Source organism: Nomascus leucogenys, chromosome 22a (genome assembly GCF_006542625.1).
Source record: "Nomascus leucogenys isolate Asia chromosome 22a, Asia_NLE_v1, whole genome shotgun sequence".
NCBI lineage: Eukaryota > Metazoa > Chordata > Mammalia > Primates > Hylobatidae > Nomascus > Nomascus leucogenys.
Window position 1 is genome coordinate 90867961 of NC_044402.1, and position 17196 is coordinate 90885156.

At 40.8% G+C, this 17196-nt stretch overlaps 1 protein-coding gene across 1 annotated transcript in view; it reads right to left on the bottom strand.

Annotated features, from left to right (window-relative positions):
* The window catches only part of NEMP2 (nuclear envelope integral membrane protein 2), a 28325-nt gene that overhangs the window by 9783 nt on the left and 1346 nt on the right, over positions 1-17196 (bottom strand). Inside the window, exons 2-5 of the mRNA XM_030804085.1 lie at positions 8525-8640; positions 2219-2450; positions 2003-2075; positions 795-888 (exon numbers count right to left, since the gene is read on the bottom strand). Coding sequence (XP_030659945.1) covers positions 795-888; positions 2003-2075; positions 2219-2450; positions 8525-8640 — 515 coding nt within the window. The remainder of the gene's footprint in view (positions 1-794; positions 889-2002; positions 2076-2218; positions 2451-8524; positions 8641-17196) is intronic.

The following is a 17196-nucleotide window of genomic DNA, read 5'->3' on the forward strand; positions in this document are numbered from 1 at the left end:
ACGTTAATCAGTGTAACTGCAACACCACCATCATGAATTATTTATTTATCCTCAACTAAGTTCAGTGTGTTATTTTATTGAAGGTGTGCCTGGGCACGGTGGCTCATGCCTGTATTTGCAGCACTTTGGGAGGCCAAGGCAGGCAGATCGCTGGAGCTCAGGAGTTCAAGACCAGCCTGGGCAACATGGTGAAATCCTGTCTCTACAAAAAATACAAAAATTAGCTGGGCATGGTGGTGTGTGCCTGTAGTCCCAGCTACTGGGCAGGCTGAGGCGGGAGGATCACTTGAACCCAGGAGGCAGAGGTTGCAGTGAGCCGAGATCATGCCACTAAATTCCAGCCTGGGCAACAGAGCAAGACCGTGTCTCAAAAAAAAAAAAAAAATTAAGGTGGGCTGGGGAACTAATAATAATAAAGAAATTCCCAGATGTAGCAGTGCTGTTATTCAAGGCCCCAGTGGTTCAGCATCATGAGATTCCCAGCTCTATAAAGATAATAGAAATTTTCACTCAATATAGAAATAGCTTCCTATCACTCAAGAAAAACACATTACTGAGAAAGCAAAGGGGTCTCAAAAAAAGTATCACGAAAACTTAATACTCAGCTAAGGCTACATATAGTAATAAATAAAATCAGGAACTCCAGAAAAAGATACATTTTAGAGCCAGTTTACATAATGAAGAAACATAGTTTAAATTAGAACCTATCATAATATGAATTAATTTTGATCAATTTTTCATGTCTGTAAGATCATGATTTCCCTTTTTTACTCATTTTCACATAGTATGCCTACCTTCGGAATGAATCTTTTCACCAACAGCAAGACAAAGACTAATGTCATTAGAACACCTAGCACCGTTCCCGAGGAGTAATAGAAAGTAGGGCTTCTGTCAAGATAAGCAGATAAAAGCCATTTAAATGCCAAACAGCACTTTGAGTATGAAAAACATGTTTAACCTGGCAACATCAGTCATAAATAATACTAAGAACAAAAAACTCAGATGGCAGCTCTCATTACATCCTATACTCTTAAAAAAAAATGGGCACTTGAAATTTATGGTAAGTTGCTTGCCACTAACTCAAAACAGAATGAGTTATTTTTCATATTCAGGATCTGATCGGACAATAATTACTGAACACCTATCATGTAGCAGGCACTTGTCCAGGTTTTAGAAAGGAGAAAATTAAGGCACCAAAAAGTTAAAAAAATCTTCCCTAAGTCAGTATCTGCCCACTGGAGGATTAAGGAAGCCCAGCTTCTCAGAGTCCAGGCTTTATTCTTCATGCTATGTATGCATCATCTGGTTTATAAAGTTCATGGATGACATTAAACACACTTGGTAATACTATAAGGAAAAGCTTCAAAATGAACAATGTTAAGAATAGCTGACGAGTGTTGGGTACTAACCTAGAATCCACAAGCTAAGAAGTAAAATATTGGAAAAAAGATTTCTTTCTCATGAGAGAACTCCAAGAAGCAAAACATCAGAATAATATGTTTCTCAGATGAGAACATGTCAGTAATAAAAAAGAAAATGAAATGTTTCTCTAAGAGTCAGATATTTGCTATATTCAGCCTTCTGTATCATGGTCATAAATCTAGTAGGTGGCTCTAATGTAATAGAGCAAGGTGTGTGGACCAGAAAACCAGGGAACAAATCTCCAGCCCTGATAAAAACTAGTAGTGTGATGAAGGATGTTGCTTTTCTCATCTATAAAATGAGAACAATAATACAGAGCTTGCATAGTTATCAAGATCTAATAAAATACGTTAATATATAAAATATGTGAAAGCACTTTGTAACATATACATATCACACTATACAAATAACTGTTACTGTTTTCAAAGGCCTTTCCAATACCATCTTTAGACCTATTGTTTGCAAAACCTGAAGTAAGAATTACAAATGCACAATAGTGTGAAAATACTTAGCATGTGGTAAAAAATGATCTAAACCCCTTTACATTCACAAAGTTAAAAATATAAAAAGGAGTACTTACTGACTCAGGGTCTTTGCATAAAAGGAAAGAAAAACTCCTGCCACAAACACAAGGAAGAGTTTGAAATCCATGACTGGAGTAAAAAAGACACACAAACACATAACAAAGATTTTTTATCAATGTAGTGTTGGTAAAAGAAGAAAAAAGTCAATTTATTGAAAAGTTACTCCAGAAAAACTGAATCCAGAAAGTCAAGTATAATAAAATCGGACTTACTATTTCGATTCACATGTATCATATAGTTAAATATCTTCTTGACAGGCTCCACAGAGAAGCACACAGTCTCCCTGTATGGATTGATGATTATGGTTATTTCGTTAGATTCCTTTGGTATCCAAAAGTTATGAATCACACATTTGATAAAAGATAGAATGTTTTCTGGATATTGGCAATCATGTCTTTCTGTGATATATACAATTCTGAACAGGCCTGGACTGGTAATTTTCACCTGTAAAACAAGAACAAACAAATCCATAAACAGAATAACTTCTCTTTGTTGTTTTGGAGACAGAGTCTCTCTCTGTTGCCCAGAATGGAGTGCAGTGGCAGGATCTCCGCTCACTGCAACCTGTGCCTCCAGGGCTCAGGTGACCCTCCCACCTTAGCCTGCCAAGTAGCTGGGACCACAGGCACATGCCAACTGCCTATCTAATTTTTGTATTTTTTGTAGAGATGAGGTTTCGCCATGTTGCCCAGGCTGGTCTCGAACTCCTGGGCTCAAGCTATTTGCCTGCTTCGGCCTCCCAAAGTGCTGAGATTATAGGCATGAGCCACTGCGACCAGCCAAAACTTCTTAAAAGCTTCTTAAAAACATGAGCAGAGGAGTAAAGATAACTCAAAGTCAGCTGAAAAAAGAATACTCAAATGCGCAGGGTAGTGTTCTATGTTCTGATCCCAGAGGTGGACTCAACAGATCTGTATTTAGTCCAAACACACACTGAATCACAGACATTATTGAAAGTGAATGCTTCTCCCCCCAAGCTGTGGCTGATTTCAGTCCCTCTTCTAGCAAGTTATTGTGGCCCAGAGACATTAAAAAGGATAAGAAGAATGTACAGGCATACCCATTTTATTGTTTTACTTCACTGTGCTTTGCAGATAGTGCATTTCTTACAAATGGAAGGTTTGTGGCAACTCTGTGTTGGGCAAGTCTACTGGCACCATTTTTTCAACAGCACGTGCTCACTTCATGTCTTTGTGTCAGCATGTTTTAGCAATAAAGTATTTCTTAAATTAAGGTATGTAGGGTTTTTTTAAAGATATAATGCCATTGCACCCTTAATAGACTAACAGTATAGTATAAACATAACTTTTATAGGTACTAGGAAACCAAAAAATTTGTGTGACTTGCTTTATGGGGTATTTGCTTTATTGCAGTGTTCTGGAACCAAACCCACAGTCACATTATCTCTGAAGTATGCCTGTAATCAGTGGCAAACTATATGAGTAGGCATAGTTTGAAAATAGGATTTATATCTACACCATTTTCTACTATGATTAAGAAAAAGCACTTCCTTTCTCTGGATCAGCTGAGCATCTGTAATTCAGGCTTCTCTCACCATGCCTGCTGAAGGACCAGATCCCAACCTCAGGTCCTATTCACATCATACAACAAAGCACTAGCTACAAGCCGATGGCGACAACCCAATGGTCATTAAATGACAATTTCGCTGCTGCCTTTGTCTGTCCTTCTCTCTATTCCTCTTCTTTTTCTAAGAGTAGGGCAACCCTGAAAAGGGGAGTAAGAGCACCAGCTTTGAATCTCAGGCATCAGGTAATATCACACTATCTATCTACCAACCCCCATATTTCTCTGACTTTGGCTTCTGGCTCACTGTGGCTCTCTCTTCAATACTACTTCCTGTCATTCTTCTTAGGCATTTCAGTATATACAATATACACACCAATCCTTCCAGTATCCTGGCCTCTCAGTTCCTGGGACTCCTTTCCTCTTATGCTCTTGTCCTCCCTACCTCAGCTCATCACTCCATGGCTATACCCTGGACCTTGTCAGTACCAGACTGCAGCCCCTCCATACGTTGTGTTTCATTCATCTCACTGTGTGACCACCATCTTCTATCTTTCCAGTGTACCCATCTAGTGCCCCAATCCCACCAAGGATCTGAACATCCTTCTCCTGCTCCTTACCCTCCTAATATCCTCAATCTCTTTTTAGCCACCTAAACCCCATGATCAATTATTATACACCATTCCCTGGCACATACCCTTGACTCCTTTGCACCCCTCTTGCTTTGTCATGCTCACTTGCAAAATCCAACTCTCCGCCATTCTACTCCTGCATTTGCATCACCAGTGTGCTAGAGAAATGCACACTGGTCTCACTTCAAATCCATGACTGTGAACTTAAGAGAGGGACATGAAAGTTGCAGTCATTCATACCACATATTACTATTCATTCATTCTTCTACCCTCTGCAACAAAGGATTTCACAACTTCTTCCTCAATACTCAACACCTCCTCCCCATCCTCTTCTCTGCTGTTGATCCTTCCTACTTCACTGAAAATGGAAGAAATCAGAAGTGAATGTCCACCAGCTCGTATCTGCAAAGCCACCTACCTGTCAGCACCTGCAGGCACATGCTCTGCTTCCTGCCTGTGGGGAGGAAATTTCTTCCACAGAGGAAATTTACAGGCTCCATAAAGGTAAGTCCCGACTTGGGCACGGGATCCTATCCACGTTTGCCTACTCAAGGACATCCCAGCAGCACTTCTTCCCTCTCTACAAGATCATTTCTCTCAGCATACAACATTTAAAAATGAAGAAACAATCTTCTGTGGACTCCACTTTTCCTTCCAGCTACCACCCATTTCTTTGCTTCTTGTTGCAATAAAATTCCTTAAAAAAGCTGCCTGTGCCTGCGGTCTCTAGTTCCTCTCCTTCCATTCTCCCTTTAATCCACTTCAATCAAGAATTCATTCCCAAAAGGCTGCCCTGACAAGTTCACTGGTGCTTCCATGTTGCTAACTCAAATGCCCAATTAATTCTCAGTCATCTTATCTGACCTGCCAACAGCACTTGGCACTGCTGATTATTCCCTTCTCCTTATTATGCTTCTCCCCAGGGCCTCCAGGACATCTTCTTCATTGTCGCTCCTTTTCTCCTCTGCTCGCTCCTTTTTTCTCCCTGAACTCTTAATATAAGACTGACCCAGTCTTAGCCATTGGTTCTCTTCTCTTCTCCATCTAAACTCATTCAGTTTCATGGCTTTAGGCACCATCTATATAAATATGCATCGCTAATTACTTTGCAAAAAAAGACACAGGAAGGATATACCAGAAACTACTTAAACTGATTGTCTACAAGGGTTGGATAGGAATTAATAGAGGGAGGAGGGAAAGTGACACTTCTCTGAAAATACCTTTGTATAGAGTTTTAACTTTTAAGCCATATTAATGATGTAGATACTCATAAATAATGATAATAACACAAACATAAAGATGGAAACAACAGACAACTGGGGACTTCAAAAGGTGGTTGGGAGGGAGAGGGGCAAGGGTTGAAAATCTACTGATTGGGTACTATGGTCACTATCTGGGGGATGGGTTCAGTAGAGCCCAAACCCTAGCATTACACAATATATCCATATGACAAACCTGCACATGTACCCCCAAATCTAAAAAATTAAAAATTAAAAAGGTTTTTTAAAAAGTTAAAAACAAAATCTCATTTAAAAAACCCACTATGATCTTTTCTGAGAGTAAAAAGGTAAACAAAACTTGTAAACCAAAAATAAAATTCTAACACCCCCAACCCCACCAACCATCTGAATGAAACCCTCTTCTCGGCCAGGGCACTCCAAAGTTAACCTGAAAAATTGGTTCAGGCTATGCCAGGAAGCAGGGGTTGGACATGCTTCATTATGCCCTCCTCCCTTTTGGAATTCAGGAAAAACCAACCAGCATTTAATGTCAATACAGACCTTAATACTGATAAGAAGCATTTATAATCTATTCTCTCTAAAGCCTGCTACCTGGAGGCTTCATCTCCATGATAAAACTTTGGTCTCCACAATTACTTATGATAACCCAGACATTCCTTTCTATTCTCTTTCAACCAATTGCCAATCAGAAAATTTTAAAATCTACCTATAACCTGGAACACTGCACCCCTCCCTGCTTCAAGTTGTCCCGCCTTTCTGGACCTAACTAATGTATACCTTAAATGTATTTGATTAATGTCTCATGTCTCCCTAAAATGTGTAAAACCAAGTTGTGCCCTGACCACCTTGGGCACATGTTCTCAGAATCTGAGGGATGTGTCACAGGCCATTGGTCACTCATATTTGGCTCAGAATAAATCTCTTCAAATATTTTATAAAGTGACTCTTTGTCAACAAACTAAAAAAAAAAAAAGATAATAAAATTGACCAGGATGGGGGAAAACCCTGAAATTGAAACAAATAAAAACAAACTATATTTTGAATGAATAATATAACCATACTGAAGGGGGAGTGGATTGGGATGAATTAACCTAAAATACACAACCTCAGAAAAAGATTTTTAAAAAACACTATAAATAAATATTGAACTCCTGTTGCTAGGGTTTTTTTTGTAATGGTATGACTTAGCAATTCTGAAACTACTTTTAGTGTATTCTGGCATTAGGCAAATAAATAAATATATTTGAGGATAATGGGAACCAAGTTTCTCATTATCAGAGAAGGGAATTACAAATATGAAAACTGGAAAACTAGCATGAACCCTGTGGTATTGGAGATCTCAGAACTCATGGTTTCTAATAGGTAGATATAGATGTATGTGCAGGCCTGTGGGTGTGTATGTGTGTGTACACACATGACGATATGCCAGTAGCAATGAGCATACCTAATGTTGACTGTTCTTTGGAAAAAAAATGTGTGATTCCAGAGCTGAGTCTATGAAATTACACAAGCCTAGAACATCTTGTTTATTAGAAAGTAAAGTAGTGCTCAAAAATGCTAGGCACATGGCAGAAGGACACAGGAGCTAGTTTGAAGGGGCTCTGACTGGCTAAATCTAGGACAATTTGAGTATCAGAATAAATAATGAGTAATGGATTGTAGTTTCCTGAAATAATTGGCAATTTGTGAGACTATATGGATATAAATAAATAAATGAGAGGAGGAAAATCTCTTCCTTATAGTAGAATGCCAATGAATGTAAATGGAATAATGGTGCCAGGTGCAGTGGCTTGTGCCTGTAATCCCAGCATTCTGGGAGGCTGAGGCAGGCAGATTGCTTGAGTCCAGGAGTTCAGTAGACTCATGGGCAACATAGCAAAATCCCATCTCTACTAAAAATACTAAAAAAAAAAAAAAAAAAAAAAAAGCCAGGTGTGGCAGGGCACACCTTTCAAGTAGTCCCAGCTACTTGAAAGGCTGAAGTGGGAGAATCACCTGAGCCCAGGAGGTTGAGGCTGCAGTGAACCAAGATCGCAGCAATGTACTTCAGCTTGGGCAACTGGAGTGAGTCCCGGTCTCAAAAAAAACAACGCATATAGAAAATCAACATTTGATAAATATCATCATGATTATTGATTCAGTAAAGCATCATCAATGAATGATAAACTAAGGGAAGAAAGTTTGATGAGGAAGAGGTTATCTACACAGTCTCAAATCATCACCTCAAAATATTCATTAAAGGGAAGAAAATAGTAATTTTAGTGGAAGAACCTGACAAACACTACCTTAACCATGTGATCAAAGTGGTGCATATTATCAGCAATAGTATCAATTGACATCAAATGCTTGCTGATACAATGTTCCAGCTATTCTCTCAGCCTAGAACACCCTTCCCCCCAATACCTTCTTGGTTAACTCACTCCACTGAAATCTTTCTCAAATGTTACCTTCTCAACGAGAACTACCCTGGCCAACTTGCTCCCACTTCTCTCATCCCACTGATATTACTCTACATTTTCTTTTTTCATAGTACTTACTAGTTTTACCATTTTCATCTTATTATATTTATTGTTTACTATTCCCCACCCTAGATAATGTAAATATCCACAATGGCAGGGACCTATTTTTTTCACTGATGTATCCTACGAGTCTAGAAATAGTTCCTGGCACTTACAAGATAGGTACTCAATAAATATTTGTTAAATGCTGAATGAAGGAAAGTACTAGGCAATTAAGAGCAACTGCTATCTTGGCCATATTTGAGATAAGTGGTTATTCCAGAATTTCTATTTGGAGGGGCTTTGGATAGCAATTTTGGAAAGTAGGAGGAACATGTTGTCTTAAGACTCCCTGAACAGCAGGCAGGCTGTATACATTTAGATAGTATATTCATTGGGAGTGGCTTGGGAGGGGCTGAGGGAGAGTATGAAGGAGTTAGTGCCCTTTTCTCACACTGCTCACCCATTGAACCACTGTGTGTGATCCTCAAGTCAGCTTTCATAGTGATACACAGATCTGTGTCATACCAAAAATACTTTCTATTCCTGAAATGGTACATTTCCTGTCCCTAGGACATGGTAATTCTCTGTCCCTAAGACATGATTTAAAAGTAGGCCCTTACCTGCATAGTTGACCATATGTATTTCCACTCCACTTGGGAATTTTGATTGTAGCAGTAACAGTCTGACTCAGGCGTTCTAATTAAATCTTTTTCCTTCAAAGCTTTACACCTACGAACTAAGAAATGGAAAAGGGAATACATTTTCTAACTGTTTAATTGCCAAGAATCTTTTTTAAAAAAAAGTTTGCAGGGAGGTAACAGTGGCAGTTTTAACGTTCTATGGCCAAGAAATTCTCCTATATGATAATTATAGTCCTTCAGTCTTTCCAACCAAGGAGGAGACAGACAGAAAATACTATAGCCCAAGTGTCAATATTTATGACATTGGAGGGCACTATAAGAGCACAGAGAACAAGTACTTCTTCAATTCTGAAGCAGAAGCCAGAATTATGGGCACCTTCTCAGAAAAGACAAAAATATGAGTAAAGGGCTGAAGGGCAAGGTAAAGGCAATAAGACAGAAATTAGGAGGTGGGAGTGGGGGTGGGCAGGACCAGCAAGTGTGTACAGAATCATGAAGATGAGACAAATTATGGAATTAATTCAGTTTAGAGATATTGGATTCTTATATTGGTGAGGGAGCATGGATGGAAGGTATAGGGATACAAGAAGACATTTGAACACCTGTAGCTGGAGTGGTAAACTATAGCTACTACTATACCATGTGGACTCCATCTTGAAAGCAGAGCACTGGAGGATTTTAGGTAAGCATCAGTCTCAGCAAGAAACTACTGACACTCAAAAGGATTTAACTGAAAATAGTTCAGTAAAGATATGGTAGACAGGGTTAAGGCACTAACAATAAGGCACTATGAAGTTCCCAGGCACCAACAACAGCAGGAAGCTTTTAGCAGCCCAAGTACCAAAATGGCAAGGAGGATCCCATGTTACTGGAGTCACTGGAACTGGGAGGACAGTAGTCTAAAGGAATGCAGTCACTGCCAGGACTCCCGTGGAATGCAGGGTGAAGGTATGGGTACCTCAACCTGTCTCTCCTGCTGTCCCCTCAGTGCCCTGAATCAGCCAAACCCGACAGGAAGACAGAGGGCAACGAAGCCCATATAATGCAGTCCATAGAGGTTAGCTTCCAGGCACTAAGCGGGGAAGAGAAGGGCTGAGAATAGATCTACAGCAACAAACAGGGAATACCAGCTCAATAAGGAAGTGACAGAACACATTTGTATTTCAGAAAGAATATTCTGTAAGTAGTGTGCAATATTAAAGAACAAAACTGAAAGCAGAAGAACCACTAAGGAGGCCACTGAAGCAACCTAAACAAGAAATGGACTAACAGAGGCGGGAGAAATAACAGATTAGGAATTAAATCAACAGGCTTTACAGATTCATTTTATCAAGGAAAACAAGAAGAGATGATGTAAAGGTTTCTGGTAAGCGGAGAGATAGTGAGGCCCTTTACTCAGATAAGAAATACTAGAGAAAAAGCAAGTTTGTACAGGGAAGTGGGGGTGAGTTCAATTTTGGATATACTGAGTTTTCACTGGTGGGATTCTGTGAAGACGGACAGATCTTCACATCTCCAGCAAGGAGAAATTTGGCTGGAGACAGATGTAGATACCTAAATATACATGTATGTTATATATAATATATAATACAACTCAACATAACTGAGAGAAAGACAAATATATATTAACCCTCTGTGTAACAGAGGGTTAATGTAAAATGCCACAAGAAAACTAGATAGTAATGATGTTCATTTTCTTCTGTGGTCGTTGCTGTATTTGGATTTTAAATGAAGTGGAATGAAAGTCATAAGTTCTTCTGGATTCAAGATAGAGTGTCACCTCCACATCTGTCCAACAGGGAACAGGAACAAGGAACACTTATGGGTACACAAAGAAATGGGCTTTATGTCCAACCCCTGACTCCTTTAAGGAAAGTGTGGTCAGCTGTTCCTCCTGAAAAACCTGAAATGAAGCTAGAACAACTTGCTACACCAAAGTTGGGGAAAGACTGAGTAACCAGTAACAACTAGTAAACAATCACATCCATGTAGGGAATAATACTGAATATGCTCACACAAGTCCCTGGTCCTGGCCTGAAATATCCTTAGCATTAAGTTGGAGAAAAGTGAAGATAGACTTGGGGAAAGGATCCTGGGAATGCTTGGGGAAAGGATCCTGGGAATGCTTGCCATCTCCCAAAACACAACTCCATAAAAGGGAGGGTTCTCCGGTGGCCACACGAAGCAGCAAAATTACACAAGGACCCAGTGTATTCAACTGTGACAGTCAAATCAGTCATCTTTACTCTTCACATTATGATGAAATGCATATGTTTCTAAATATATCAAGAAATTTGCAGAGTTTGAGAGTCCAAGATGCAAATACAAGAATCCAGGTGAAAAGCCAGGAAAAACCACAAGAAGGAACCTCTAGAGCAAAGGTCCGCAACCCTGGGCCAAGGACCAATACCAGTCCATGGTCTGTTAGGAACAGGGCTGCAGGAGGTGAGCGGTGCACGAGGTGAGTGATCATTACCACCTGAGCTCCACCTCCTGTCAGATCAGCAGTGGCATTAGATTATCATAGAAGCGTGAACCCTACTGTGAACTGAGCATGCTAGGGATCTAGGTTGCATGCTTGTTATGATAATCTAACTAATGCCTGATGATCTGAGGTGGAACAGTTTCATCCCAAAACCACCCCCAACCCCACTCCTATCCTGTGGAAAAACTGTCTTCCACAAAACTGGTCCCTGTTGCTAAAAGGTTGAAGACCACTGTTCTACAGGCTCTCTCTTAAATACAGGATACTAAAAATGAAAAACGTGCTCCTGCATGGGGTGTCCATGCACAAGAGCCAAAAGAATTCACAACCAAGGCTATGAACACACAAAGCAACCAATGCTGAGGCACATTTTTGGATATATCTGAGATGCAAATGACTTCTGGCCAAAGGCAGCACAGGGGGAAGTGCAGTCCCAGGGATATCAAAGGGCTGACAGCTACCTATAGAAAAGATAAATGTCAAGGAATGTAGTATATAACCTGGAAGATCCTGAGCAACTGCAATGAGAAGACATGAGAACACATTAAATGCTCCCAGCTAGTGAGCAGCAGAGGTGTGGGGATCAGGTCTCTGGATTCACTTTGCCATGTTCTGCCTTTGCACAGCCTCGTTGGGGGGGTCTCTGAGCATGGCTAGAGCTGATAACTTTATATTGGGAGTCCTCAAATAAAAGTGATTCCTACCCATCGTTGGAAAGGGAGTGCATTCCAGCAGGGCGGGTGAAGAGCATGAAGTCTCAAGTACACAGACCCAGCAGCCCAAACTATGATAAGAATGTTTACTTCCAGACAGGTCTTTCATCACCACCCATGTGCTCAATGCTAGAGGGGCTTTTCTTGTGGGTGCCTCCAAGGGCCCCTCACTGCAATTCTTCTCCTAGTGAGTGCTGCTACTTCAAGGGCTAAATCAGCTCCCATGGAACAGTTCCCTTTTGTTAATGGTCTGAGGAAATAGCCTTTTGGTGGGGCCTGAGTTTTGCAATCAAATGCTCTCTTCAAATAAGGCTCTTTCCACTTGATCCTAAGACTGTCTCCTAAATCATTCCAAACCTGGAGCTCTTAAGAGCAAGATGATGCAATTTAAGTATAGTGTATACTGCAGTTTCAACATAGGAGTAAATGCTTCTCTCTTACCCAAGGCACATTCCTCTTGCACTAGGATGATTGTAATAGCCTTCTATCTAGCTGGTCTCCCTGCTTCCAGAATTGCCCCCGCAGCCACCACGTTTTCCCCTACAACCTACTCTTCAATTAGCAAACAGATCTTTTTAAAAACATGAATCGGGCCCGGGTACAGTGGCTCATGCCTGTAATTTCGCTTGAACCTGGGAGGCGAGGTTGCAGTGAGCTGAGATCGCACCACTGCACTCCAGCCTGGGCAACAGAGTGAGACTCTGTCTCAAAAAAAAAAAAAGGCAAAAACAAAAATAAAAACAAACAAAAACATGAATGGGAACCCATCATTTACCTGCTTAAAATCCTCCAATGGCTTCCCTTTACACCATTAATAAAATCCCCCTCCCTTCCAGGGACCTGAGTGCCTCTATGACCTTCCCTCCTCCACCTTCCCTCCCAGCCCACTGCTCCAGCCACACCTGGCCCTCCTGTCCTCAAGATGCCAGCTAGCCCCCACGTAAAGTTTCCTCAGTCTGCAACCTTCTTCTCCCAGATCTTGGTAGAGCTCATCCCTTCCAATCACTGATGTACTCTATCAAATGCTACCTTCTCAGAAAGGCCTTCTTTGACCCCACTATCTAAACAAACACACCCCAACCACTTCCACCTGCTTTATTCTTTCTTCATAATACATATATATTTATTAGCTTATACTCTGTCTCTCCATGAAGTCAGGGACATTGCATGTTTATTACTGTAACCCCCAGAACTTAAATATTTATCTTTTGTGTGTAGCTTGTGGTTCGAGAGGACTAGTGGGTTATTTGGGCATGTGTGGCCTACCAATGGAAGTCCAGCCGATCTTTGTAAAAGCCTGGCCAGGGCTAGTCAGCACCATAAAAGGAGGTGCACTCTGGCCCTCCCTTGAAACCACCTGACGTAGTAGGATGTCCTTGCCAGCCTGTGCCACTGCCATCCCATCTACAGAACCGACAAAGCATGAGGGCCAGTCTGGAAGCCACAGGCTGCCCTACCCCATGGTCAATATATCCATAGCTAGAGGGTTGAGTACTGTAACCCTTAACATCCTCTGGGCTGGGGACCATCTTCTTGCCCCTCACTGGATAGAGGAGGTCAGAAAGAATAGGTGGCATTAAGCTTCTTTTGTTTGACTCATACATCAGTGTATTCTGTGTAAGGGATCTGCCAGTTAGAGGAAAAGAACTTGTTCTGCATTTCCCCTCAGTCTTCAACCAGATTAAGAACAGCATAGAAGGAAGGAGGTTGTCCTGACTGTTCATACCTATAGACACGCTAGTAAAAGCATGTTGCAAACAGTGTTTTCCCTCGAATTCTCCAGAGTGGCCTCTGGCTTTTGAGGTGAAGCTGATGTGGAATTTACACAATCCATGAGATTCCACAAAGTGTCAGTGCTTCATGGTGTCCTCTGGCTGCCCTTTTTTCTTATCACCTCTCTCCCAAGGTGAATGAGTCTTAAACAACCCACACAGGAATTCCTAAATATCCAACGGACCAGAAATTCAGCCATAAGAAGCCACAAGCCTAGCTTCAAGTCAGTTCATTAAGCCATGGGCTATTTGGACTAGGCAAAAGACAGTGATTGTCACAAGACTGTTATCACAGCTGGCCCTCCGCCTTCCTAGAGAGAACATATCTTCCAATCTTAGATTGATTATAAAGGCTGCATCTTTCTTAGGTCTCTCCTCCCTTCAGCAATCTTCTTCTAGAGCCATTTCACTGCTCAGTTTCAATCATGTCCAATGGAAATAGGAAACAGAGCCAGTTTGACTGCTTATTTGAACTCTATGGCTGATTATGCCCTGACACTGAAGGCTATGAAGCTGCCTGCATGTCTGTGGGTTTCATTTATTAATGAGGCCCCAGTTATTGCTGGTTAATTCTACTAGGATAGAACCTCCTGGTGGCAGATGTAGGCAAACTCAAACGTACCAAAACAAGAACAGGCCAGGTGCTGTGGCTCATGCCTGTAATCCCAGCACTTTGGGAGGCCAAGGCAGGTGGATCACTTAAGGCCAGGAATTTGAGACCAGCCTGGGCAACATGGTGAAACCCTGTCTTTACCAAAAATACAAAAATTGGCCAGTCTCATAATTCAGTCTCAAAAATAAATAAATAAAAATTTAAAAAGTAGAATGAAAACAACAACATTCCCCTTACAATGCAATCCAGGAAATGAAACAGAATTTCTAAGAATTTTAAAAAATCTAACAAAAATCATTCATTTGGTCAAAAGGGAACAATACCTGCCTAGGGAAAGCTACTGCTTCTACTTGAGGCTGAGGTATTTAATATGTCCGTACCCTGGAAGGTGCTCCATAACCTAGGTAATCACTTCCTCAAGCCTGAATCAGATTAGGAGAAAGATCTGGAATTGTAGGCTATCCCAGGTTTGCCCTCAAGGACTCTCAAGGACTGAGGAGTATTTGTGGGATCAACCCTGAATGCCACCCTTACTATGGAAAGACAGGTTTCTAAGCCTGGAAGGGCATCATTTTCCTTAACTTCTTGCAATCCTCAGCAGGCTCTTCGATCCTTTCAATTAACCTGACTTCTAGAGAACAGTATGTTTCTGGATAGTTGTGCCCAAACTGCTAAGACGCTACAGGAGGCATTAATTATTTACATTACCAAAGGATTCAGAAAGTCAGGGTTCCCTTAACCAATGACATAGATTCCTTAGTTCATTTTAAATACCACTCAATTTATAAATATTCAATTAATCTAATCTTAGAATTACATATCTAATATGAAAAAGGGACAGCTACATATCACCTACTTTAATTATAAGCTCAATTATCTCCTTTGTAGTACTTTTGTCATTTATTAGTTTTCCTAAATGTAAGTATATGTTTAAGAGTTGAGTCATATATACAGAAAAAAAAAACTCAGTCAAAACATCAGAAAAGAGCAGGTAGTACTTAAACCTACTTACAGAATATGCTAAAAATAAAAAGCACAAACACCTCAAATCTTAGCAGAACCTAACTCCCAACACAAAAATATCTCACCAATGCTCCTCCTGAAAACTGACATGGCCCTCATATGGGGAAAAAAAAATCTTCAGATGAAACTAGAATGGAATCATAATATAAACACTTATTAAATTATATGACAAATTTCTCCATTTTCCCTATAACTGTTTTTCTTTGGAGACAAGGAAGGGGAAGGAGAAGAGTAAGAAACACGAAAAGCAAAAAACCAACAAGTCTTAACTTGTGAGAAGTCAAATGGACTCAGGATTTTTCTTACTATTTGTTTTTTGTAAATACACATTTTCAAAGGAGTTAACATGAGACACCAAAGTGATAAAGGTAACTATTCTCTTAACCTCAGTTTTTTTTAACCTGAATATTCATCTTTTTATTTCTCCAAGAATATGAGAATGAAACTGGAATTAGTATATATTAATGCACACTCAGGTCTTTAACTTCAAGCCCAAATCTTCACAGATGAATCTGAAAGCTGTGGTTTCAAATGGACTGTTACCATAGTTTAAGCCTGGAAAGCCACTGCCAGGGCCTGAACTTCATCTCAGGACAACACATGGTTTCTAGGGACCTCATTAACTGGGTGAAAATTATGGGAAACTCTTGAAGTTTCTCCTCCTCTCAGTTGGACAACTACCTGCTCCTCCTGTGTCAACTGTCTCTGACTTTCCTCCAAATAGAGTGACAGAAAGCTGGGGTTGGTCTGAATGTTCTCCATTCCATTGAAGTGTGTGTTATTCAAGACAAAATTTTAGAACAGGAAGGCACCTTAAGTATCACCTAATCCAAGCCCCTCACTTAAAGGAAGTACCAGCTGTTTCCTCTCAGGGTCCTCACGAAACCATAGACTTTTAAAGAGCAGCAATGGTTCTGAAGCCTAGTCTAATCTAGGGCTGCCAACACAGTGTCACTGGCACACTACCAGATGCTGGGCGCTTCACAGTCCGTATTGGAAAGCCTACTGGAATGGCAGGCATCCCTCTAAGGCTACAAAAGTTGCCATTCTTCTTAGCTGTGGACTAGTTTTATCAAGTCAGTGGGCATCCTGCATGTCTCAGGCAGAACAGAAGCTCCAGTAAGTATTTATGTGTGTCTTTGATTAACAAAGCAGAGAAGCAGGCTGTTACTATTATACTAAATGCGGTAACATAAAAACTTTAAAAACACCAGGTTCACTGAGGTGAGAAAAATATTGGAAACTCTTCAGTAAAAACATCATCATTTTACTCAAGTGAAAACTACAGTCCATAAAGACTCTGTGCCTGGACCACGGTTATACCACAAGTTGTGGCTGAAGGTAATGAGTGGTCTAGAACCCAAGGTGCTGGGTGCTGGTCTAAGGCTACTTCTAATTTTCTCGCTGTTGCCATGCCCAGAAACCTTCCTGCTTAGACAGATTTGTGTTTTATTTTTTCACCAGCATAAAATTGTTGTATTTCTTACTACCAAGCCTTTGTTTTCTCATCTGTAAAATGGTATAAAATGGTGCTTTCTCCCATAGGCTTCTATGGGTATTAAATATGATAGATACTGCAGTTAAAGCACTTATAACACTGCCTAGCACATAATGAACACTCAAAAAATTTCTGTTCAATGAAAACTGGAATCCAACACTTCCCCAACATATAACTCACTGCAAGATTCCCTCAGTTGGGAGCTGTGGCAGAATCTGATAATGACCTCATCAACGTCCAGTCTCTCATTCATCCTTAGATAATAAACCGCGGTATAACTGGAGGGAGGGCCATGCCCAGCTAAAAGAATACACTTGGCAGCCTCCCTTGAAACCAGGGTAGCCAAAGCAAGGAAGGGAAGTTGGTAGACGGTGCACCCAGGAAATCTTTTAAAAGATTTTATGAGGGAAAAAAAAAAACAGAAATGTGAAGCGCATGCTAAGTTAGCGGCAGGTCTGGAGTTGGAACCTCCCCCGGTGTCCTTCCGAGATCCTTCCCCAGTGTGCCAGCATCTTGAGCCCACTCCGTGGCGAGCCCCTAAAGCTAG